Source organism: Podarcis gaigeae (genome assembly GCF_964106915.1).
Source record: "Podarcis gaigeae genome assembly, chromosome: 4".
NCBI lineage: Eukaryota > Metazoa > Chordata > Lepidosauria > Squamata > Lacertidae > Podarcis > Podarcis gaigeae.
In genome coordinates this window covers 81,771,264-81,797,009 of record NC_139677.1, presented here as the reverse complement: position 1 = coordinate 81,797,009, position 25,746 = coordinate 81,771,264, and the positions used below count along the sequence as shown (strand labels likewise).

General features: G+C 44.2%; 1 protein-coding gene and 1 long non-coding RNA gene across 2 annotated transcripts in view; both read left to right on the top strand.

Annotated features, from left to right (window-relative positions):
* LOC310843965 overlaps positions 1 to 25,746 on the top strand; it is a 350,168-nt gene that overhangs the window by 218,339 nt on the left and 106,083 nt on the right. The window lies entirely within an intron of this gene.
* On the top strand, positions 1,947 to 19,722 carry PDX1 (pancreatic and duodenal homeobox 1). The gene is made up of 2 exons (XM_083737361.1): positions 1,947 to 2,426; positions 18,487 to 19,722. The coding sequence occupies exons 1-2, from the start codon at positions 2,003 to 2,005 to the stop codon at positions 18,876 to 18,878; spliced, it is 816 nt and encodes a 271-aa protein (XP_083593487.1). The 5' UTR covers positions 1,947 to 2,002; the 3' UTR covers positions 18,879 to 19,722.

Here is a 25,746-nt window from a genome sequence, read left to right as displayed (position 1 = left end):
ATTGCAGAGGGGAGACTGAGCCAAGGCAGAAATCTCTACTGAGACACACAAATTGATTTACTATTAAACCAATCATAAAAATAATAAATAACAATGAATAAGAGAGGTTAACCCAAGGGCAACACGTTTTTAGGCTGGAGACTGGACAGCCCGAATGACCACCCTCTTCCAAAATAATATAATAAATGAAATCAATTTTGGATCATTTTACAAACAGATAATTTGCTAGCCTTTAACGTTATCCAAAATGACAGCAAGCTGCTGTATATAGCAGCAACAACAATAAATACGCAAATATTTGTTAAGCATGTAAGCAAGGAATTGGAGGAGAGCTGGGAGCATGAAGAGTTTTAGGAAGTGTTTCTTTTCTGTTTGCACGCTGAGCCTCCTTGCTGCAGGAACTGAGAAAGTTGATAAGCGACTGGTGGCCTTTTCTAATCTCTGGCTGATAGAATTCACCCAGGTCGACAGGTTTCCCAGGTTGGAGGTTTAAAAAATCCAACAATCCTGGACACTTGTTGATTGAGCTTAAACAAACGTGCGGGAAAGCGGGGCCTGGCCACCTGCCCTGTTCTCCACGACGTGGAGGACGGTCCCCCATACCTTTAAGCCCTCCCTCCCCAAACACTCTCCCAGGTGCTTTCTTGACCACACAGCAGGCGAGCTGCTAAAGGCCAGCCCTTCGAAACGGCTCCACTGGACTCTGCCCAGCGCAGTGTGTGGACTCGTCAACTTGCAACGCAAAAGGCGTCCGGGAAGCACTCAGCACAGTGAGGGCGCGCTTTGCAACCGACTTCAACGGGATGTGGTTTGCGCAATAAGCGATTGGCCGTGGCAAGAGACAACGGCCCTTTTTCTTCCACTCATATACCCACGCAAGCCAGGATGGTAGATCCGGATTCGTTTCCATTTGTAACCCGCTCTGGAATTGCATTTGCAATGAAGAGAGGGTGAGAAAGGTTTTTAACATAATTTATATTTAAATAAAAATTAAAAAGTCAGGAAAACATGGAGCCTGGATTTCTGCAATCCAGTCAATTCAATACCACTTACAGTCATCTTCCAGCCAAAGCAGCATAGAGCCACGCTGCACTTTGCGCCCCGGCAACCAGCACAGGAAATTCGTTTTAAACTAGGAAGCAGCAGTAACTTGTTGGGCACAGTGAACGGCCCGCGGATCGGGCGGAGGAGAAAAGGCTCGGCTGCATAACTGATACTCGCGCGCGCGCACCTATATACTCAGGGTTCTTTCTTTCTTTTTTTTAAAAAAAGAGGCAGTTCGTAACTACCTGAAAGGTTCTGGTGCAGTGCTGTCTGGGCAGGACTCTAGGGGCAAAAGTACAGCGCTCCACTCAGCAGAATAAGAAAGTGGCGCCCCCCACAACTGAGCAGAGCTGGCTTGCCACATTTTGAAATTAAAGAATACACCCCAACTAAAGAGCGCCCGCGCTATGAAGACTATGAAATTCAGAAAATAAAACTCATGCCTCCGATCTGAAACATTCCTGTTTCTAATCCAAAATATGGTTTCAGCTATCCAGGAAGAAAAGCTCTTTGTACATGTTCGAGGACACTCTTGGTTCAGTTACTGTTTCCCTTTTTCCGGGGGGCCCGGCTGTTGCTCCAAGCCAGCAGCAATTATAGCACAACCAAGAGGTGAGTGTCTTGCGAATACAGTGAAGTTTATTGGGGAAGGGGACGTTGCTGTTGCTGTTACTACAATTGCTACTATCACCACGTTGCGCGCGCACTCACACACCTCCAGAAAGTGAAACTCCCAGGTTCTAAGCTGAAGCAAGCGCGGGTTCTTATTGGGAAGGCTCCGCCCAATGGGGGCAGCCAGGCGGGCTCACGCGCCTGCCGGAGAGCCAATGGGAAAGCTTCCCGAGAAGTCCTGGTCCTCGGGGCTCATCAGCCGCGGGCGCAGGTGAGTCGCACCTGTCAAAGGCTTCGCAGCGCAGCCCTGGCCTGTGCGCGGCTCGCCCCGGCGGCTCCTCCAGCCATGAACAGCGAGGACCAGTTTTACGCCTCCAGCCAGCTCTTCAAGGAGCCGTGCGCCTTTCAGAGATCCCAGCCGCAGGATTATACCCAGAGCCCCCCCGCGTGCCTGTACATGGGTAGACAGCCCCAACCGCAGCAGCAGCAGCAGCAGCCCCCGTACCCGAGTGTTTTGGGGGCCTTGGAGCAAGGCAGCCCGCCGGACATTTCCCCCTACGAGGTGCCCCCCATCACCGACGACCCAGGCCTTTCACATCTCCATCACCACCAGCACCACCACTCTCAACTGCCTCACTCGCACCAGGAAGCGCTCCCCTTTGCAGATGGGGCGGACTCTGGGGTGCTAGGGGAGCCCAGAGTGCACTTGCCATTCCCCTGGATGAAATCCACCAAATCCCACGCCTGGAAGGGACAGTGGGCTGGCACGGGTAAGACGCCTTCCCCTCTTTTCTCCTGGCCTCTCTCCTTCTCTCTCGATCCATGCTGAAGCAAGACGCGGCGTCTCGGTCGGGTTTATGCTTTCAACGTGGGCACGGCTCTATGCCTGACTGCCAAGTCGAAGAAATGGGCTTCCAGTCTCTCTTGGGCAAGGGTGGGGGCGAAGGATGGTGATAACGGCAACCAGCACCACCTTTGAAATAACTCGATCCCATAAATGCATTCGCAACACAACCCTATAGGGTGGCCAGGCGGGAAAGAAAACCCCATTTGGAGGTTCTTCCAAAGGGGAGCGTGCAAAAGACTGCAGTCACACTTGGTAAGGAGGTGCCGCTGAAATAAAATGTGCGTTTTATTGTGGTTTTTATGTGCCGGAAGCCGCCCAGAGGGGCTGGGGAATTAATAATAATAGCCACTGAAATATACTTAACCAAGCTGGGCGTTCTACATCCCTCCCCAGGGCAGGCAGGAAATATTTCCTCTTCTGGTTGTTAAATCTTCAGAGAGTCTTGGGACACCCTAAGGACTAACAACAAACTTTCACAATAAATCTGTGAGTCTTGAAGGTGCCACAAGAATTTTGGGAGTTACTGCTACACATCAAACATATAAAGCACATGGCTTCCCTCATAGAACCCTGAAAACTCTAGGCTGTTAAGAGTGCTGGGAATTGTAGCTCTGTAGACAAACTACAGTTCCCAGGATTGTGACTGTGTGTGCTTTAAAAACAGTGATTACTCAGCCTTAATGCAGCAATGCTTCTGGATGCTAAAGGTCTTCCATTTCCTGACTGGAGCTGGGGTCACTTTAATGACAACAGACCCAGACTTGGGAATCCAGGGAGAGATTTATATTTGTATAGCATCTAGCAATCTGTATGTGATGATCTCCTCCTCCTCCTCCTCCTCCTCCTCCTCCTCCTCCTCCTCCTCCTTCTTCTTCTTCATGGCCAGCCTTTAAAGAAACCATTAGGCTGAATCCCTGGTTGCACTTTTCTGATGTAATTAGGAAACAACCAAGAAAGGGAGAGAACTAAGACTAAATCCTGTATTATATGTTTACCTGGAAACACATGAGGCAAGGTGAGGCGACCGCCTCAGGCGGCAGGATCCACAGGGCAGCAGGTCCCAATGTCAACCTTTCTTCCTCACTTGTTCCTGATGTAGATCTTCCCTTGCCTCTTCTTCCCTGGTGTGGAAGGAGGTGCCATTTTGGGGTCCAACTCAGGTGCCAAAATGTATTGGGCCAGCCCTGTCCGGGAAACACTTTTGTTAGATTCAAGTGGGCTTCCTTTTGAGCAGGCATGTATATATAGGATTAAATGAATCCCAGATTCAAATAGAGTATCATTAAGATTAAGGCCACTTGTAAAACAACAACAAAGGTGCCCCATTAACCTGGTCCTGCTACAATAGAAAACCTTACTACAGTGTGTGATGCCTTAGAACTACACAGCAGCCTACCAACAATAATTTATTAGGCAATTAATATTGGGGCAAAAAATTATTTCTGTAATGCCATAATCCTACACAGCAAAGAAGGCAAACACTAAATCAGCTGATCAGTTGAGAGTAAGAACTTAAAGCTGACCTTATCTAAACCGATGCTTGGTTTGCTACTGTTTTGAAAACCAACATATTTGGGAGCTAAAAGTTAGATCCAAAGATGCGAATCACTCCCACACTATGACCACTGTGCGTCAAATTCAGCAGTCCGCAAAAGTGTCTCCCCAGACAAAAGTATTCCCCCTTCATGAGACAGTTTCTCGTTTTTGCTCACAGAGCTCCTGGAAAAAGTGGCAAGAATATGTCTTATTATTAAGACATATTATTAAGTCCGTGAAACTTACTTTTGTCTTATTATTAAGACATACTTGGCGGGGGGGTTTGCCTCAATCTTAATCAAGTCCTTACTGGTTCTTGGGAATTGAGGACAGCATTTCAGCAAAATTTAAAATGGATTGGGTTTTTTCTTTTATGTTCCGATTCTCTTGGGGCAGGTGGAGAAATCAGTGATCTTACTCCACTTTAACCCCGCTAAGACAGCCAAGCCACTATGTCTGGATTTAAAGTAGTCTAGTAATCATTTTAGAAAACTTGCTTTGATAAACATTTCTACGTGTTCTCCAAAAAGGAGAGAAAGAGAAAAAAGAAGTGTAAAGGGAAAATTATTTTCCATTTAAATAATTTTGATTCCAAATGCCTTGGTTTCACTGACTTTGGGCAGGTCGGAGATCTTGCATTTTTATGTAGAAGGCGCGTTTCCTGGTCCGGCGTTTGCTCCAGTTATAACATGATCTAAACCAGAGCGTGCCAACTAATTTCCTCCACTTAGCCTAGTTACCTTCACGGGGAGCAAAGAGAATTGGGAGCGATAAATTGCCAGAAACCATTTCCATAAAGATTTGCAAGCGGAACCCTGGAAAGGCAATCCGCGGAACCGTTCAGCTGTTGCCTCTTGACTTAAGCCAAGTGGAAACTGATTCTGCACTCCAGTAGTAATCGAACCCCACTGACGTCCGTGGAACTTTTGCATTAATGCGCTGAGGATTAGACTCTTGTTGGTGGCGAAATTGTTTCCTTCACAGTGTAATCCTCTGCACGTTTAGTCGGAGGTATTAGTCGGGTGCCTATTCCCAGGAAATTGCAAATAGAAATTGCAGTTTAAACCGATTTATTCTCAGTGTCGCCGACAGGACCAAACCGGATTTAGACGGTTTGTTGTGGACTGGGCCTTATACCGAAACCGATGAGAGGGGCTGCCCGCAACTTATGCGTATCGATATGGAATTAAATTCTATTGATTTTTTACAGGGATTGGTATCATTAGCACATTTACTAGGGAGTAAGCTCCGTTGAACACAATGGGCCTTGCTTCCTAGCTGTCAGGCGTAACCTTGCGCTGTTAATTTTGGCGACAAGTCTTAACTGGCTACAGGATCGGGCTCCAGAGCCCCAGCAGGATGGCTCTGCCCAAGGACTCCTGAAGCGCAACTTGCTCTGCTCGAAGTGCGTAGGGCCCGCCTGCCCCGTTGCACCCTAACAAGTGACACTTTCTGGGCACCAGTTCTACGCACGCGTTTGGGAACAGATTCAGCATAGTTTAAAGCTGCAATCCTCTATTCAGTGACTTCCACTGAATCCAGTGGGGCTTATTTCCAATGTCCATGATCGATCTTCATACGGAATGTACTTCCAAAGGCGATTAGAAGAGATTCAGGAGTCACACTCTGAATCTAAACTTATTGACTTGAGAATAAGGCCCAGATATTTCCACGGAACTCTTAACAATAAAATATGGTACAAAATAAATGTCCCCGCTGGAAAGCATGTCAGTATTTTAGTATGATACAAAAAACCCACAAAAACCCTTGCGTCTATATTTAAAGTTTACACATTGGTAGGAATCCAGAAAGGGAGATCTGACAGCGGGAAGACGCCTTCCTTAGACAGCCTATGGATCCAGGTGACCACCCTTCATCTTACCTCAGAGATGCCCTGTCTGCTTTTGAAGGGACTGTACAGATCCCTCCACAGCTTTGAATTGTGTCTAGTTGGGTTATCTTGAGCCGTACGCACACTGAATAAATAATAAATAATATAAATAATAAATAATATATATTCTGGCACCTCGCTCTTAAATTTGGGAAAGAACCCACGGCTTCTAGTGGAAATCACAGGCGTTCTTAGCCTTTTCTCATTAGAAGAGATCCCTGCGCCATTGCCATTAACTACCTACAACCATTGAGGCATGAGCCCTAAGAACCCCCTTACTTTGAAATAAATATAATTTAAATCCATGAGGTCCCCTTCTCCCATTTATATTGCGTTAGGATCTATGTAAACCCCTACAAAGCTGCAGCCCCGTACAATTAGATGGGAATGCCTGTTGACCGGCGTGGGGCCTGCTTCTGAGTTAACGCATCCATAAACTCGTACATTAAATTCGATTGTAACAACAAAAGTGTTGTTTTGAGCCACTATACAAGTTTCCTCTACCTCCATTGTCTGAGGCAATGTGTCTCTGAATGACAGCTGCTGGGAATCGCTCCTGGGGGTTTTGCTCGCGGGCTTTCCATGGACACCTGGTTGGCCAGAGTGAGCCTTTGGCCCGATCCATCAGAGCTCTCCGGATGTTGTTACAGAATTATTGTGTGTCCTTGCTGTTGCCAACCGCCAGGCCTTGTCTACTTCTCAATTCCAGATTTTCAGAGATGCCTGAGGCGGCAGCCCTATACACACTTTCCTAGGAGTAAGCCCCCTTGAGCTCAGCTTATTTCTGAGTAAACCTGCATAGGGTTGTACTATAAGAGTCTTATGACACAAATAGATGTTTTGTAGCGTTCTGTTCTGAGGCTCATTTTGTCAGATGCGCGCGTGTATAATTTTCTCTCACACTCCCCACTTCTCCAAATATATTACGTTTCATACATCTAATGAAATGAACCCTCGTCAGCGAAAGCTTATGCCTCAATAATTCTGTTGTTCCTGAAGGGAACCACAAGCCTCTCTTATTACATCTCATTTTATTTCTACTATTTTTAATTCCACTCTGATTTCACACGGGTTTACAAATTGGAACGATGTCAATATTTACGGATCTATCCGTTTTGTTAGCTTCCAGCTTTTCTCTCTTTCGTTACCCATCCCCCACTTTCGCTGTTTTCCAGCGACATGATCTGGTCAGTGGCCACAAGAGAAAGTCTATTTGTTACCCCTCTTAAGAACTTTATAGGGATCCCCCTGCCCCCATGTCTGCTATCTGGTGGAACAAAGCCCTTAATGCAATATTTGCAGAAAGGCGTGACCTGGAGCGCGCAAGGCGCAGGGCCGATAACATTGTGCAGCCAGACACAGCTTGTTCCCCCAACTGCCCTTCCTTGATCACCACGGCAAAGAAAACTACAACTTCTTGATCCTCCTCCCTCTCTCCCGTTCCCTCTGGAGAAATGAATAGTAGGTTGGGGAAAGATGGTAATTTAGCATGAGCCTAATAAAATAATCCGGAGTCTGAGCCAAGGACGTTCTCCGGAGTTGAAGCCCAAACCTGACCACCTAGGCTTGAGTCAAGGGGTCAAGACTCTTATAGTGCAATCCTATTCATGTTTACACAGAAGTAAGCGTCATTGAGTTCAATGGGGCAGATCTCCAGGTAAGTGCGTACAGATTTGTTGCGTAAGACTGCAATCCAACAGATTCTTCCTCGGGACCAAGTTTCCTCGATTTCAGTAGGATTTACCACCTCTGTAAAATAGATTGAAGACTTTTCAAAGGAGGTTCTGAATTAAGGCTGCAAGCCCATGTTCACTTACTTAGAAGCAAGCGCTCTCTCCATCTAAACAGCGCTGGGAACAAAAAGCTGTCTGTTTTATCTCCCAAACAGTAACACTAACTCGGAGACAATCGGGTGGGCCCGAAGTCCTTAACTTTTCCATTTTAGACACTCCTCATGAAAAGAAAATACGAGATCTTCCCGAGTGCTCCGCGCCCGGTATGCGCGTAATTCTGCAGTTTCTTTAGACGGTATATACTTAATTACACAACCTTATCCTCAAGAGATTCCTAATGGGAAAGAACGATTTGTGATCTACCCTTCCCCACCGGCTAAAAGGCTGGGATGTGTGTGAGGGGATCTAACAGAGTTGTCGCTATATTAGGCTGAATCAGAGGGATGTTTTCTGGCACCAATTGCCCTCGAAATCTATGGAACTCCTACCCGTTTCAAGCATTTGCACGCTGAGTTTTCGCTCCAAATGCCACTGAAAGCAGCGTAGAAAACCTGGGTGCAGACTTAACCATGTCTACTTAGAAGTAAGTCCCATCAAATTCCCAGGTAAGTGGGGCTAGGATTGCAGCCTAAACAGCCTTCAGCTGGGATCAGTCCAGAGCTCGTTCCAACCCCTGCGCATTGCTAAGGCGGTGTGCACAGTCCTGTTTTACTCCGCATGCAGCGCGCTCCCGCCGCTGGTTCAGGAAGCGGTGTGTGTGAACAGTGTTAGCCACAAACCATATCTCTCCTGTTGTTGCTTGGGAAATACTGCGTTTTGATGCATTTTCCTCCAAAGCAGCTTCCATCCAAATAGAGAAAAGGAACGGACTAGTTGTGTTTTAAGCATGTAATGCGTAGTCAGCGTAAGATAATGCGTAATGACACAGACACAGTATTTTTGCTCAGTGAGACGTGCTAGGCGCTAGATGTGCCCTATGCATTTAACGTGGATATAATTTTGTGCGTTGGGGGGGGGGGAACGTGTGTGTACCTATATCTGCCTCTCTCATAATAATATTTTAAAGCAATTATATCTCTCCTTTCCCACCAAGGGCAGGACCCAAAGACGCACATCAGGTGCACATACTGACTTGTCCAAGCCCAAGAAGATTCTGGATAATTCCCCTTTGTAGTGCAGTCCATATCATATCAAAAAGTGCTTTTCCATTTTTCCTCATTTTCAATACATTCGTCACACAGCATGGGGGACTGCTTTTTGGAGGAGAAACGTGAGCTTCAGATCTCCCTTGGGCATGAGAATCTTGCCACATGGTTCTTTGAATCCAACTCAAGGTCTTGAGGGCGGCTAAAAACTAAGATGAAGCAATATAATCCATATGTCTCACAGTAAAGCTGACACACCAACCAGCCTACAAAGTAGATGTTATTTCAAAGTAGGAGGTGTTTCAAGGTATATTTCGTATACAATAGAAATCATTCTTTTTGTTTTCAGTAGTCCTGTTAAAGCTGAAATGAATGTGCCTATGAAAATTCTATCCTGGAATTGTTAACATTGAGTAGACTCTGGGTGTTGACCAAATATAAAATATTTTATATTTGCTCCATTTGGGAATGCAGTAACCATTTCTCATTTGACAACATTTGATGATTTGGCTGCAGTTGAGGTTCACATTTGATGGCTGACAAAGGACACCCATACAAAAAAATAAGGAATTGCCAATAAGCACGAATTCAAAGGCCCAAACATCACATTTCAAACATAAATTTGAATTCTAAAGTTATCTTTTTTCCATTCAAAACCTGAGTGGCAAAACCGGACTCACTGGAAGCCGTTGTTGAATATTCATTTCAGATCCAGCCCAGCTACTTTTTACTGGATTGAAAATTTGCTTCACTTTCACTGGATCTGGAGATACTTTATAAATGAAAGCAAAATGCAAGTTGTATAGTGCAATCCTTTAAAAAAAAACACAAGTCAGAGTTCTGCGCATTTATTAACGACAGAAGTCAACCCATAAAGTGGTGTGAGCAATTCATTAATGCCCTCATCCAAGAACCAAAATACTGATTTTTCAGGTATACACATTCAATTATTCAGACAATGTGGTTAAGACAGGAAATATCTAGGGCTTCCTTCAGACTTAAGGGTGCAGTCCTGATAAGGAAGTCCCACTGAGTTTGATAGGGCCTGCTCACAAATACCGGTAAGTCTGCTTAGCAGACTACAGCCTTTTAAAATCAACTTAGAAAACATCCCAAATTAAAATAATAATGCCTTTTTGCTTTTTTAAAAAAGTAAATTATTTTATTTACAAAAACCACAGATGACAAGCATTTTCCTAGACAAAATATCTCTGATTATACCTCTTCCAAGATGCTCCCTACTGAGATGTATAAGGTGATATGCAACGTTAGTCATACTCAGAACAGACTCATTGCAATCAATGAATGATATGATTGGGTATCATCCATATTGCACATCTAAAAACGCAGTATACCTCCCCCTTCAAAATCTATAAATTCCTCAACCTATGCATCTCTACTCAAAAACAAGGCCAACTGAGTTAAATAAGACTTGTTCTCGGGAAGAGGGGGTTATTGGGTTGTTGTTGTTTTGATGATGTATTTTGTGGTTTTATATTGTGATTTTATCTTGTGAACCACCCTGAGACCTACAAGTATAGAGTGGTATACAAATAATAATAATAATAATAATAATAATAATAATAATAATATCTCAGCGATCCTTCTGAGCAGACATAAACAGAACTGAATGGGTAATTGAGGCAAACATTCTAACCATTGACTGAAATTTATTTCATGCTTCCTAATAAATATTATATAATGATATGTTGACTGCAAATAAAGAGAGTAAATATTATAGGTAAATAAGTGAATGGCATAACAGATTCATTTATGGCTGTTTAGTCACTCACTTATTTACATATAGTATAATTTAGTGTTTGACAATATCCTTTGAAGATCCTGTGCTTCTTGGCTGCAGGACTGTTCAGGTGCTTTCCAACCATCGTACCAGAGTTCCTAAAATCATAACCCCATTTTGGTTTGCTTTCTTTTTCTTTATCTTTTTCTGGACCATGAGTCTGATCCTTGCTTAACTGAAAACATCTTCAAGAAAATAGTGGGACTAATTTCTACCTAAAATATTTAAAATCAAAGGACTAAACTGTTCATAAATCTAAAAGTACCAGAGATTAGTAGATTTAGCATTGTGGTGTGATATTCTTTTAAAAGCCCTAATATATTGCATATGTTGTGATGGCAACTGAGGTGCTAGTTCTGAACTGCAGGTCCTGTATTGAGCTGGGAGTTTAACTAGAGTTACTTAAAGGACAACTCCTAAAGAATCCTGGTTTAAGGGTGGTGGGAATTATAGCTGTGAGAGGCATAAACTTGAGTTCCCAGGATTCTTATTTTTTGGGTCCCAAAGCTATGCGCTTTGAATGAGCTTTAGATGTATGACGTGCATGTGACTAGCCTTCTCTAACCTGGTGCATCTCCAGACATTTTTGGAGAATATCAGAAACTGCTGGGAGTTGTAATCCAAGACATCTGCAGTCCACTAGGCTTGGTAAAGGCTGAACTAGATGACCCCTGATATACTAACTCCATGATTCTGTGATTTCTTGAGCTGATGTGCATATACAAGAAAGGTAACAAAGACGTCAGTAAGTCATAAGACAAAGCTTTCAACAACAACATGTTGAGCACTCCCAAAAGGTATCAAAGTGGGGGAGACATAGTGATTGACAGAAGGGAACTGGGGGCTAAGGAAGAAGTATCCGAGGGTGGGTGGAAGACGTGATTAACCAGCTGCAGCTTTTCCAGCATTTATCTCCACAGCATGAAAAGTTTTACCTTTATCTGTTCAAAGTGGCAGCTTTGTGTGTGTGTGTGTGTGTGTGTGTGTGTGTGTGTGTGTGTGTCTATGTGAGGAATATAACTGTTAAAAGAATACATGCAAAGCTAGGAAGTTGTGCTCAAGCGCATTGCTATCCTCTGTGGTTTTGGAACATTTCAGACCAAGGACCTGCTTCCAGCTTTGCTCAAGCATGATATGTAGGGGAACCCATGGAGATGCACACTTCCCATCCAAAGCAACTTCAATGATGCAATTCATTCATCAACTAAAGCAGGGTATACCAAACTTCTGTCTCCAGCTGTTTTGGACTACAATTCCCATCATCCCTGACCACTGGTCATTCTAGCTAGGGATGATGGGAATTGCAGTCCAAAAACAGCTGGACAACCAAGTTTGGGAAACCCTGAACTAAAGCAATGGAAGGAAAAGCCAGAGGTATGGAGCATTTTCTGGTGCAAACTGAATCAGGTTGGCCGAGTAGCCTCGGAATTAACGCTCGAAATGTTTGAACGATAGTAAACCACGAGCAAGCAAGGGTTCCCCATAAGAAACGCCTAAAATTAAGATTTGCTGCTGATGCATCCTCCTGATGTCAACTACATTATGCGGCAATCTTAAATACATTTACCTCGCAGCAAGCCCCCACTGAACACAGTGGGACTTACTTCGGAGGAAATGTGCATTGAATTGCAGGATTAGCCACCCCAATTGGAGCTGAAATGAAAAAGCTCACAAAAACCCGAGTCTTTTTGAAATTCTGTTTTCAGCTTTCAGGGATATTTGGAGGGAGAATTTAAGTATTTTCCAACAAAATGCTTTTGCAATTTGTATCGCTATGGGCAGTTGGATCAGCAAAAGTTAGTATCGACGTTCCATTGAAATTGATAGACTTTTGGCTGAATTGACGCTTGCTTGAAGGCAATGACGCTTGCCTAAAGAAAGGGGCCAAACGGCATACAGTATTAAAATAATGTATAGAGTTTTCACGTCTGATGACTGGAAGGACCTTTCAAACAGGATATCATTTTCCATTACACGTAGAAGAGAATTACCGTCCTCCTCACTTCGGTTCCACATTGGGTATGGGGTTACCCTGAGAGGATGTGAACAAGCTCATACATGCTTGCCCGCTCTTTCAAGATCAAGTCAAACTGGATTTCTTGCAAATTAGATTGACTATCAGTCCAATCCTGGACACCCTACTCTGGCAGAAAGTCCAATCGATCTTGGGCGGGGAGGGATAGCTTTGCCATGTTGTTTTATCTGTTCTTGGACCTTACAACAATTCAACTACAGATAAGCAAATAGGATGCTAATATACTTAATTTGGATTTTAAAAAAACAAAACACCACTGGTTTTAACAGAATTTGATATCATAGGAAAGAGCCCTGTGATCTTGAGTTCTATGGAGCTTACTTCTGAGTAGCCAGGTTTACGATTGCATGGCAAGCTTGTTTTCTCCAGAAACAACATCCGAGTCCGTCTTCGGTTCTTGCGGATCTTAGAAGGTAAGCGGAATATTCCTACCTATTGTCTCGGAGGCCAAATTTAGAAGCCTAATGTTACCAGAAGCACCGTCCTAGGGCAGGATCTGGCCGAACTGAAGCACTTTTGAAATCTCGTGCATTGTGGGAGGAGATGAGAAGTCGGTTTCTACGAAAGTTAAGCAGGAAATAAATGCCTATTAAATGGATCTTACCCCCACGTAAGCGTAATATTGTGCAGCCTTACGCATGGGCTTAATTTCACTGTTGAGCCGCGCAGCCCGATCCTGGTGGCTCTCATACGCAGATCCTTTGCATGTTTAAGGTAAAGGTAAAGGTACCCCTGCCCGTACGGGCCAGTCTTGACAGACTCTGGGGTTGTGCGCCCATCTCACTCAAGAGGCCAGGGGCCAGCGCTGTCCGGAGACACTTCCAGGTCACGTGGCCAGCGTGACATCACTGCTCTGGCGAGCCAGAGCCGCACACGGAAACGCCGTTTACCTTCCCGCTGGTAAGCGGTCCCTATTTATCTACTTGCACCCGGAGGTGCTTTCGAACTGCTAGGTTGGCAGGCGCTGGGACCGAGCAGCGGGAGCGCACCCCGCCGCAGGGATTCGAACCGCCGACCTTTCGATCGGCATGTCCTAGGCGCTGAGGCTTTAACCCACAGCGCCACCTGCGTCCCTTTGCATGTTTACTCGGAAGTAAATCCCAGCAAGTTCGGTGACGGGCATGCTCTTTAACGCTCCTGTTGGAGTGCAGCCTTATAAGTGCACAACTTTGGCTGAACAGCCTCTATTGAAAGCGATTCCCACAATACGTATAACATTAGGATACTTAGGTGAAGTGGGGGCTTAATCCCAAGTAAGTATGTGCACAAAATCTTAGAATCGTGGGGCCCTATCCTAAGCCAATTGATTGGTATTAAATTATTTTAAAAGTTAAAAAGATTGGGTTTATTATATATCAAGATTCAATAGATCAACAGTCAATCAAATCCAATTTTAGCTGTTTAAAAGATCCCAGAATAGGGAAATCAAAACGTTTCTTGCGAACCACCACCACCACCGTAAGATTGATGAGACTTTTTGCCAGGGTAAAGTGGATTAGATTGGCAACCGAATTATATGCAAGAAATCCAGTTTAATGATAGTAGAATCCCATGAATGCCACTCTCCATCCCCGTCAAGAAAAAGAAATCCAAACAAACAAGTTTTGAGATGATGTTCTATTTCCACGGCTATATAAACAATATCTTAAAATTAATAAACTGCACACCCGAACTGTGAAGCTAAAGAACTAGAGAAATGCTGGGATCAATTAATCCGTTAGAATAAGGACGAAATCAATGTTACTTAGGCTGTAATCCTCACCCAGTTCCAATGTTGGGAAGTGGCTTAAAGTTTATTGATTTGTTTAGGTAACGTAAAAGCTCTGCTAATATTATTAGTTGATATGGGAGAGGAAATTGCGGGTTATTCATAGCTTTTTTTCTGTGTTGCGAAGTAATTTTCCAATATGCCTGAAAAATGGCAACGGGAATGTGTGTGGAATTATCCTATGACAAAACAATGAAAAATTGGGCATTCTTAAACGTCATTGATTTCAATGAACACAAGCTTCCCTTTTTATGTCCCACGAATTTCATTGATAGGAACTTGGGGGGGGGCATAACACTCCAGATTTTCTAAACATAGCAGTAAAAATAGTATTTACTAGCTATTAGAGTTGAAATGTCAAAATCAGAATCCGTTTGTTTTCGCTTATGGTTTTTGCTGCGCGGTATTTATATTGGCTTTATTGTATAGTTATCTGGAAAACTTGTCCTCCTCTGAGAGGTTTGATAAATATAATTAATTAACTGGATGGCTGAATAAATTGACGGTTGGTGATTTCAGTGTGGGTTGCATTAGAAACTGGAAATACCTTCCTTAGCAAGAACCCGCTCCCCAAATCTTGAAAGGACCTAGAAATCTAGCTGCAGCAAAAATTACTCCAGACGTCTGTCAAGTAGGGAAATATTGCATTCGATATTCTGGGTAATGAGAACAGCTAATTCTTGAAGGTCCTCACCTACATCTCACGGGCGCCCCACGAATTTCTTAACAAGACAAAAACACATCTTAGGGAACCGATCTGTTCACGACTTTGGTATTGATTTGGTTTTATTTACTGTGATGATTTTCGGCTGTAATTTTAAAAAGGAGGCGAAGAGTTGACGTTTAGAAAAGTTTAGCCCCCACCCGCCCCCACGAGACAAATTTTCAAGTATATTGAAAGTTACTTTTTAGTAGTACAGCACAGAAGGACGCAAATGTGCGGGCTGCTTAACTCTTAGTTTTAAAAATGGGCCGTTCCAAGTTTGCGTCTCAGTGCGCAATCCTCTGCGCATTTCACCAGGAGTAACGCCTACTACGCTGTTCCGTGGGGATTATCCCAGACATCAGTATTACAGCCCTTGAGTACTTAATTCAATTTTTGCAGCCCCATCAGGTATTTTTCAACTCCTGGGCTAACTTTGCTCGCAAACGACCCCATCTCCAATTTGCTCTATGCGTGTTAGAGACGATTCAGCCAACCTGAATCTTAGTGTACTGATGGGTTGTATTGTGCTGTGGGCAGAATGCAACCAGCCCAAACTGTAGCCAGAGCCCAAGCCGGTGACAGGCAGAGGCAACACTTTCTAGGTTTATCCCCGTTTTAATTCCGGTTGAGTTTTACAAGAGGGATACTGAGACTAAGAAAAAGGAAGCGGACAGGTAGTGCCCCCTGAACCTCTCCAAAGACTGGTTGCAGGTAAGAAGGCAGACAGGTGGGGGCTGGGTTGGGGTTGATGGGGTGATGCCCCACTTGCCCTAATGGACCAGCTGCTGACATTTCCTTTCCACAAAGAATCCTGGGAATTGTAGTTCACCCCTCACGGAGCTACAATTATCAGCGCCCTTAACCAACTATAGTTCGAAGGGGTTTTTGTGTGTGTGATTTAAATGTGCTTTGAATGTACATTGTTGTGGGCCCTTGTGCAAAACGTTTTGGTTCTTTTGGGAGACGGGCTTCTAATTTAGCTTGGATTTCACAGCGGTATCCAATTACATGCCTTCTGACTGGAAATGAAACATTATGATGCGAAGAAGAAACTTAATTCCGTCTCTTCGGAGTGTATATAAATGACAGGTGAATCTTTATGCGTAATATGGCTTGACATGACAAAGTTGCATTAGAATATTCCAATCCAATCCAAAGAACTTTATTGTACTAGCCATTGGCCATGACAAATCTGAATCAAAAATAAATACAAGCAAAAGGAGAGTCCTGCAAGAAATAATGGTCTCTGTTTAGATCTCTGCGTCTCCCTTACAGTTCACTGCTATATTTTCTGCAGTCTTCTTTTTGATCTTTTTGGAACCCAAAGCAAAATGGACAATTTTATGAGTCACTGAAGGGTTTACATCGTTAAGAAGTCATAGGACCGTCTCTGCCGTGGAGAGTATTAGAATATTGCGAGAATTTAATTTTTTCACTTTAATAACTTCCAGCTTTTTCGAAGAATGTTAAGTTTTTCTACTCAAAGGCTGGAGAGAGAAAGGAGAGGACGAATTACACACACACACACACACACACACACACACACACACACACTGTTGCATATTACAAAATTTTCGTGTATGGTAATTTAATAGCATTTGTGGTTTGGTGAGTCCGGGAGACACCACGCTTTCTGAACACCCTAGATGGCCACCTCAGGAAGAAGCTGCCTTCTACTGAGCCAATTCATTGGTCCAGCTAGCTGAGTATTGTCCACACTGACTGGCAGCGACGCTCCAGGGTTCCGGACAGGAGTCTCTCTCTCAACCCTAACATGCAGATACTAGGAACTGAACGTCGGACCTTACGCCTTAGCTACGGCCCTTCCCCAAAGACCAACCATTATATTCCCATTTCTTTCCGGTATAGTTCAAGTTGCTAATCCCTTTCTGGTCTTCCAAATTCAGAATTCTTGCTGGCTCCTTCCTGGTTTTATTCAGTTTCGGTTCAAACGCTGTCGGTCACGTTTGTGCTCGGTGCAGGAGAATTTTAAGGACCGAATGAGTGCTTTAACATAAAACAGAGAGAGAACCCTATCTACAGTTTTACTGAAACAGAAAACGAAACAAACGATATTTTAAATGGCTTTTCTATCGATTTATTTATTCGGGCTTTTAGGTAACATGCCACAGCAAAGCATGACAATTAAAACATTCCCAGACAGGTTAGCATATTGTTACAGAATTAAAATCCGCAACAAAACGCTTTAAACCGACCGAACCGCGAACCATTCCTCTCAAAGGTTGGGTGATGTTGGCGGTGGAATCAAGGTCTTACCTGTCAGCAAAACTCTTATTTAAGAGTCCGGGCAGATTGCATTTGAAGGGGAAGGCAGGTCCATAGCCTGGGGGTCTGGATCAAGGACGACCTCGGGTTCCCAGTAAGGAAGGCAGTTTCAGAAGAGCATCCGCATCAATGCGTAGGCAGGTACATATGAGAAAAGGAGCCTTCTGTTCATTAGATTTATTTCACGCTTCCTTGTTTCTTTCATGCATCTAGACTGAAGTTTTAACGATAGGCTTTATTTAGAGCAGGGTTTCCCAAACTTTTGTCTCCAGCTGTTTTGGGACTACAACTCCCATCATCCCTAGCTTACAGGACCAGTGGTCAAGGATGATGGGAAATGTAGTCCAAAAACAGCTAGAGACGCAAGTTTGGGAAACCCTGATTTAGAGCAAAAACCGTAGCTCAGAGGTAGGAGTGTTTGCTTTGGATGAAGAAGGTCCGAGGTTAGAATCAGGCTCCTGTCTGGAACCCTGGAAATCCTGAATTTTGAGTTGTTGTGTTGGAAGGGGCCACGTAGATCATATAGTCCAAACCCTTGCGATCATGCAGGGATCTCTTTGCCCAACGTGAGGCTCGAACACAGACCCTGAGATTAAGAAGTCTCATGCTCTACCAACTAAGCTATCTAGTCTGACCCCGTGCGGTGCAGGAATCTCAACCAAATCAACACAGATCAGGTTGCTAGACATTTCCTTGCTATCCTAGGAACAGCTGATTTTGGTTTCTTTGGATTTATAAAACAAAGAAAAGCGCCTTCGCGAAGCCACGAGGATTTTAGATCTATCACCTTTTTAACTCTGTTCTGTGCTTGGTTAACAGTGTTTCCCAAACTTGGGTATCCAATTGTTTTAGGACTATAATTCCCACCATCCCTGACCACTGGTCCTGCTAGCTAGGGATGATGGGAGTTGTAGTCCCAAAACAGCTGGAGACCCAAGTTTGGGAAGCCCTGGCTTAGAAGAAAAGTTAGAACCAGGTCGTCGCCTCCTCAAGGTTCTAGTCCTCACGAGCCACCCACGGCAACGCCCTCCTCGCGGTGCCTCCCTCTGGGTCCATTCTCATTGATCTGTTCCTCTTCCTAGGGGGCTCTTTCGTGGTGGAGCAGGAGGAGAATAAGCGCACGAGGACCGCCTACACGCGGGCGCAGCTGCTGGAGCTGGAGAAGGAGTTCCTCTTCAACAAGTACATCTCGCGGCCTCGCCGGGTGGAGCTGGCCGTCCTGCTGAACTTGACCGAGAGGCACATCAAGATCTGGTTCCAGAACCGGCGGATGAAGTGGAAGAAGGAGGAGGACAAGAAGCGAGGCGCCGGCGGAGGAGGGAGCAGCCAGGAGCCGGAGCAAGACTGCGCCGTGTCGTCGGGGGAACTGGCCGGGAAAGAGGAAGAGGAGCGCTCGGCGCCCAGCCTGCTCCCGGTGGAACTGCTCCCCTCCAGCCCCGACGCCTCGCCCAGGCGGCAGCAGGACGCACGGTGAAGGAAGCCCAGGCTCCGGAGCCTGCGGGAAAGCAGATGTGGCAACCTGTCTTGGACGCCTGTCACCGCCGTCCCACAAGATAAGCCCTCAGAGGTCTCTGGTCCTATCTCGTCCGAAGGGACAATCTGGTGCCCTCAAGGTGTCGCTGTGGACTACAACTCCCATCAACTCTAGCCACCCTGATGCCTTTGAGATGTTCTGGACTGTGAGCCCTAAGTCAACTTGATGCCCTCTAGATGTGGACTGCAACTCCCATCACCACTAGCCGGTATCACCAACATTCCCAGCAAAGGGATGATGGGAGTTGTAGTCCACAACATCTCCAGGGGACCTGCTGTACACTGCAGCATCCCTTGGCAGGGGGCAGGCACAAAAAGAAGGGAACTCTCAGGTGTGGGGACCCGGGACCCTCCAGGTGTTGCTACAACTCCCCAAATCCCTGACCATTTGGTCATACTGGCCGGAGCTCTTGGGATCTGGAGTCAAAGGTTCCCTGCCCCATGACCTAAGGAAAGAGGGGAGGGAGGAAAACATGAGTATTTTCCCCTTCAAGTCTTTAGTGTCTTGTTTCTTTTTATTTTTTAAAAAAGCAGTCTCAATTAAGAAGCCTTTTTTTAACGTGCTTGTTTAAAATGTTTTTGAAAATTGGATATTTAAATGATTGTTCTATATTAATAAATATTCAGACACTGGGGGGAAATTATGTAGGTGTAAGTATAAGGTCATCCTTTAGACTCCTTGCATTAGGATGGACTTGGGAATATCATTCCTTGGTAAACAAGGAAGACACGAAACGTGTTTGGTGACTGGAGTGTGGGGCTCACTGGAGGAAAGACGGACGGAAATGTAGTGAATGAGGAGTACACATAGCGAGATATTTTTTTCAGTCCAGCAGCCTGCAATAACTGTTAAGGGATTGCAGCATTAACAGTGTCTGTACATAGAAAGGTGCTTTCAAGTGATTTAGAATGTTGGCCCATCTATATTATTCAAGCAAGCCTTTCTTGGAGATACCCAGGGACTGAACCTGAAATCTTCTGGATGCAACACAGATGCATGAATGCTTAGTTGAGGCCCTTCCTGTGGGAATGTTCAGGGATGCAGGAGAGGATATATTGCTTGATTATAGCCTTTCCAACTTGTGTAAACAAGTACACAATTTAGCAGAGTAACATTCCCCTTTTTAAACTTGCAGCGGATGCGTTTGCTCAGGCTCGCTAAAGCCTCTATAATAACAGTTCTGGTATTTTCCCCTTATTCCCTCATAAAAGATAAGACACAGTCTTCTATAAAAGTATAAAAAGAGTTTACTCATATTCTGTTCACAATCGGATCTCAGAAGGCAGACTTATCTTAGAAAAGTAACATACACCTGGAAACTCATAGTCTCATAAGGAGACTGTCCCTCTGTCCTCTCTCGGCTGGAAGCCAAGAGGGCATCTTTGGCTAAGCAAATGTTGCTTCTTTGATGCATGTAGTAAAAAAAAGAGAGATGTGGCTGCCCTGCCCTGTGCTTTTGTCGTTACCTGCACAGGTGAGGCCACGCCCACCTCTAGTCACATGCAGAGGAAGTCTGTCACAGCCCAGAAGGAAACAGGAAGTTTACCTGCTGGCCGGACAAACATCCCTCCACATGTGTAAACATGTTCGCTCTAGGAATGTTGTACTTGACTGCTCTTGTGTTTCACATCCCACACTTCCTTCCTCATTCAGCAGTAAAATCAGATGCCATAAACAATACTGGATCCTAAGCATGCCTACCTGAAAGGAAATCTCATTGGGTTTACTTTCCTGCGAGTATGTTCAGGCTACAATCCCATGCCCTCTAACCTGGGAGTCAGCTCCACTCAGTACAATAGGAGACACTTCTGAGTAGTGCTGAAAGGTTTCCAAACATATGCATATTTACTAAGGAAAGGAGTTCCCAGTCTGCAATGGGGCTCAGTCCAGTGTGCTTTATAGCTATACAAGCATACATAGGTCTATCTTGTCCCAAACCCTGTGTTCCACAGCAGCTAATAGAAACCTCAGGCAAGCCCACAAACAGGGCATGTATGCATGTATCTAGCTCACTATTGTCTTCTAATAGCAGAGATTATGGCCACAGTCAGATAGGTTACAGAGGATAAGGTAGGTTGGATGTCTCGTTTTATTAGAAAATCAGAATTTTGGGTTTGTTTTCAAGATGTGAATTTATACAGGACAAGACACTTGGAGCATAGTTCAGCCAAAGTTTAAGCATTTTTTCTTGCCTCATTCAATTACAATAATGGGAGAATCAACATATACTTAAGTCTGCAATCCTTTTGCTCACTTACCTAGGACTAAGTCCCGTTGAAGGCAGTGTGGCTTTCTTCTTAGTAGACAGGCATGGGGCTGCATTGATCTTTGAACTCAAGAGGACTAGGGAATCAACTCCATACAGGGGTAAGCCCTCCTGAGGTTCCAGGGGTTTACATTTGAGTAGGCAGGTATCAGATTATACCGCAGGTATAAGATTTTTCATTCCAGTTTATCCCCCAAATATATAAAGTGAAAGCCAACTCAGATCCAAGCCTGGCTTTTACTTCCTTTCATGTGAAACTTGTGCAGAGCAATTTCTACTGATAAGAAGGCAATTTGTATACATTCCCAGAATGGACAGCTGAGACTCTTGAAAACAGGTTACATAGCAATGTGCCTTGTGTGATATCAGATCATTTCTCCATCCAGCTCAATACTGCCTTACAATGAGTGACAGCACCTCTCCAGGGTTTCAGACAAGGGATTGGCTTGGCACTACCTGGTGATACAAGGGATTGATCCTAGGACAAGGTCCTGTTTTGTGCGCAGAGAACTGACTCAGAGAGTGAAAAATTCAGAGAGATCTTTGATCCAACCAGGTGAGAAACACATCAGAAAGAGTTTCCTTGTTACATGGCTGTGAAGTGGCCTTTATCAAGGGCTGGGTGACTGGGCAGTGGTGTAGCTACAGATCAATCATAGCACTGAAATCCAGAAAGCAAAAGACGGTGGAGGCAACTACAGTGGTACCTTGGGTTACATACGCTTCAAGTTACAGACTCCGCTAACCCAGAAATAGTACCTCGGGTTAAGAACTTTGCTTCAGGATGAGAACAGAAATCATGCTCCGGCGACACGACAGCAGCCCCATTAGCTAAAGTGATGCTTCAGGTTAAAAACAGTTTCAGGTTAAGAACGGACCTCCAGAACGAATTAAGTACTTAACCCGAGGTACAAACAGGCCTGGCATCAGTATCTGGGGCTCTCTGGCCATGCCATGACCCACCAATGTTAACATAACAGCAGTTAGCATATGGAGTTTATATGCAACAGCAGAAGTTGAACTTAGTTATGAATCCTTGTTTGGAGCATGCTTTAACCCTGAAAGCAATCTTTGAGTATGAAAATAAGAAAGCTAAGTTTATTATAGGAAACACCTGACTGATAGAAAAGAGCTTCTAGCTAATTAAGCTGAAGATGCAAAGAACCATGCTTGCTCTTTTATCTCTGTGGTGGGTGGGGGTAGAGACAGAAAGGAGATGTCTCCTCACTTGTGGTAGAATGATGAAGAGCAGGAAATGAGGTAAAGACCACTAGTATCAGTCTAACATCTGAAGAAAGGTCAGCACAGGTTAGGTCAGAAAGATGGTCTAGGAAGTTTGGAGGTTCCCTTCTCTCTCTACTATGCAAAACCCCATCAACCTTAATACAAGCTGAGTCACATCCCAACACTTTCACAGGGTTATAGATGCTCGTTTTGTTATTTTTAATTTACATATATTTTGTCCTTTTCTACAAGTAAATGGAGCAGGGCAGCAGGGCAGCAGAAGCAAAGCCCATTTTATTTTTGGAGTTCTGGAGGTGCTCTGATTTAATGAGTTTAAAATGTACAACCACACATTCCCAGGGTATTTCTTTTTAAAGAGGATTGGGAAACTTTCTAGTTTCTTTTTCTTTTGTTTATCAGGAATGCAGGAGCAGTTGTAAAGTATGGAATGATTGGGTAATCCTTCCACATTCTTCTCTTATCTAGCCAACACTTAGGTGTTAGTCCCACGGGAATCCTTGTTCTCAACACAAAGAGAGTTCATTATGGGATGTGGTTTTTGCAGTGCTGACCAAAACTGGTGACAAATCGCCCTTGTTGCCATAAAGAAGCAGAAACCCAGGTTGTGCATTTTCGGGGATCCCACCTCCTTCCTGCCATTATAGTCCATAAAGTAGATAAGGCTGCTGCCATCCTAAACACGCAAACAGTGCAATCCTATACAGTGGTACCGCAGGTTACAGACGCTTCAGGTTACAGACTCCACTAACCCAGAAATAGTACCTCGAGTTAAGAACTTTGCTTCAGGATGAGAACAGAAATCGTGCTCTGGTGGCGCGGCAGCAGCAGGAGGCCCCATTAGCTAAAGTGGTGCTTCAGGTTAAGAACAGTTTCATCTTAAGAACAGACCTCCAGAACGAATTAAGTTCTTAACCCAAGGTACCACTGTATACACGTCTACCCAAAAGTAGGCCACAGTGAATTCCATAGGGCTTTCTCTTAGATAAGTGTGCCTGAAGTCGCAGCCTCACAGGAGAATAAGCCCCACTGAACACAGCCAGTCTTATTTCCTTGAAAACTAACAGAGGATTGCACTGCAAGCCTAACTATCTTCTTATTTAATTTGGTCTTATGGACTTAGTAATGTAAGAGGAATGGTGCAGGTTTCCTAGCTGATGCCTCCAAACTTCAGCCCCTATTTGTTGACAGGGGAAGACAATATTAATTATTATTAATTAAATAATAATAATAATAATAATAATAATAATAATAATAATAATAATAATGCAGTGGGAGAGCACCTGTCTTGCATGCAGAAGGTCCCTACTAATACTAATACTAATAATACTAATACAAATTTTCATGTCACATTGTCAAGTTTCAGAAGAGGAATTGAAGCTGGTAAGCAATAGATTGAATCATAGAATCACAGAATCATGGAATTGTGGAGTTAAAAGGGACCCTAAGGGCCACCTAGCCCAACCCCCTGCAATGCAGGAATCTGAGCTAAAGCATTCATGAGAAACGGCCATTCACAGAAATTCACAGATTGCGATACCTCCATGCTCAGAACTCCTCAGGAGCAAAATCAAATCTGACAGGAGTTCGCTGGGGGAAAGTATATAACTTGCAGCTGAAGACGTTATTATTAATATCTTGGATGGTTTATTTCGATTTTCTGGCGTTGGAATTGGGTTAAAATTGGAAAGAAATACAGTGGAAATGGGAAAATGCACCTCAAAATCTGAATGTTTGGTTATGCCACTGTCAGGATCAGTACAGACATGCAAGTATGTTCATTGCTGGCAGACAACAGCAATCAAATCCCAAGCCCTGAATAGAATTCACCCATTCCTCAGAATGTCAGCATAGCTGGCTGATATGTTCCTGATTGGTCTTCCTTTTCATAGATGCATGGAAAGGTGACAGGTTTGTGTTTCTTACATTTATATACCACCTTTTCTTCTAAGGAGCAAAAGGTGGGGTACATGGCTCTTCTCATGTCATCCGCACAACAACCCTGTGAGGTAGATTAGGCCAAGAGATGGTAACTGGCCCAAGCTCATCCAGTGAGCTTCATGGCTGAGTGGGGATTTCGAACCCTGGTCTCCCAGGTCCAACAGATCCATGGGAGAAGTGACCAAAACAGCATGCCAGGTATGAAATGTTGTCAAAACCACATTTCATGACTGCTACCAACATCCACTCATGAAAGCTGCGTTCATGTTGGCCACCCATTCATATGTTCCAAACAGACAACTTGATCTTTCCATTGATCCTGTTTAGCTGTGCAAGTGCCTAATAATAATAATAATAATAACAATAATAACAATAATAACAATAATAACAATAATAACAATAACAATAATAACAATAATAACAATAATAACAATAATAATAATAATAATAATAATAATAATAATAATAATAATTTATTTGTACCCCGCCCATCTGGCTGGGTCTCCCCAGCCACTCTGGGCAGCTTCCAACAAACATTAAAAATACATTAAAATGTCACACATTAAAAACTTCCTTGAACAGGGCTGCCTTCAGATGTCTTCTAAATGTCAGGTAGTTGTTTATCTCTTTGACATCTGGTGGGAGGGTGTTCCACAGGACGGGTGCCACTACTGAGAAGGCCCTCTGCCTGGTTCTCTGTAGCTTTGCTTCTCACAGTGAGGGAACCGCCAGAAGGCCCTCAGCGCTGGACCTCAGTGTCCGGGCTGAACGACGGGGATGGAGACACTCCTTCAGGTATACTGGGCTGAGGCCATTTAGGGCTTTAAAGGTCAACACCAACACTTTGAATTGTGCTCGGAAACGTACTGGGATTATGTCTCAAACATGTTTGTTGCTGCACCCCACCCACCTAAACTAGTACTTGGGCTGAAGCCTGCAGGCTGTGAGTTCCGGAAACTTCGGAATTCACAGGCAAGGGTGGTGGAAGGAAAACAATAAGCATCAATTTTCCCACTCACCTGGAAGGAGTTTTCTTGTCCGGCTCCCAAGTAAGAGCCAACACTGCCATCTAGTGACCTTTTCACACCGCAGCCAGAATTTGAATCCTCACTTGCCCTTGCCAACAACCTCTCATGAAAACAAGGGTTATGGAATTCAAACACTATTTTACTGTTGGTTGACTTCCCTTTTGCCTTGTCTTCTTTGTGTCCCCACCCACATTCTGGAATATCACTGATGTGTCAAGTACAAAGCAAGAGTTCAGGCATAATTAAGTGATCCGAGACTTGCTTAAGAACATGAGGAGGTCATTGCTGGTTGGGTCATGTCAGTGTTCACCAAGGTAAAGGTAAAAGTAAA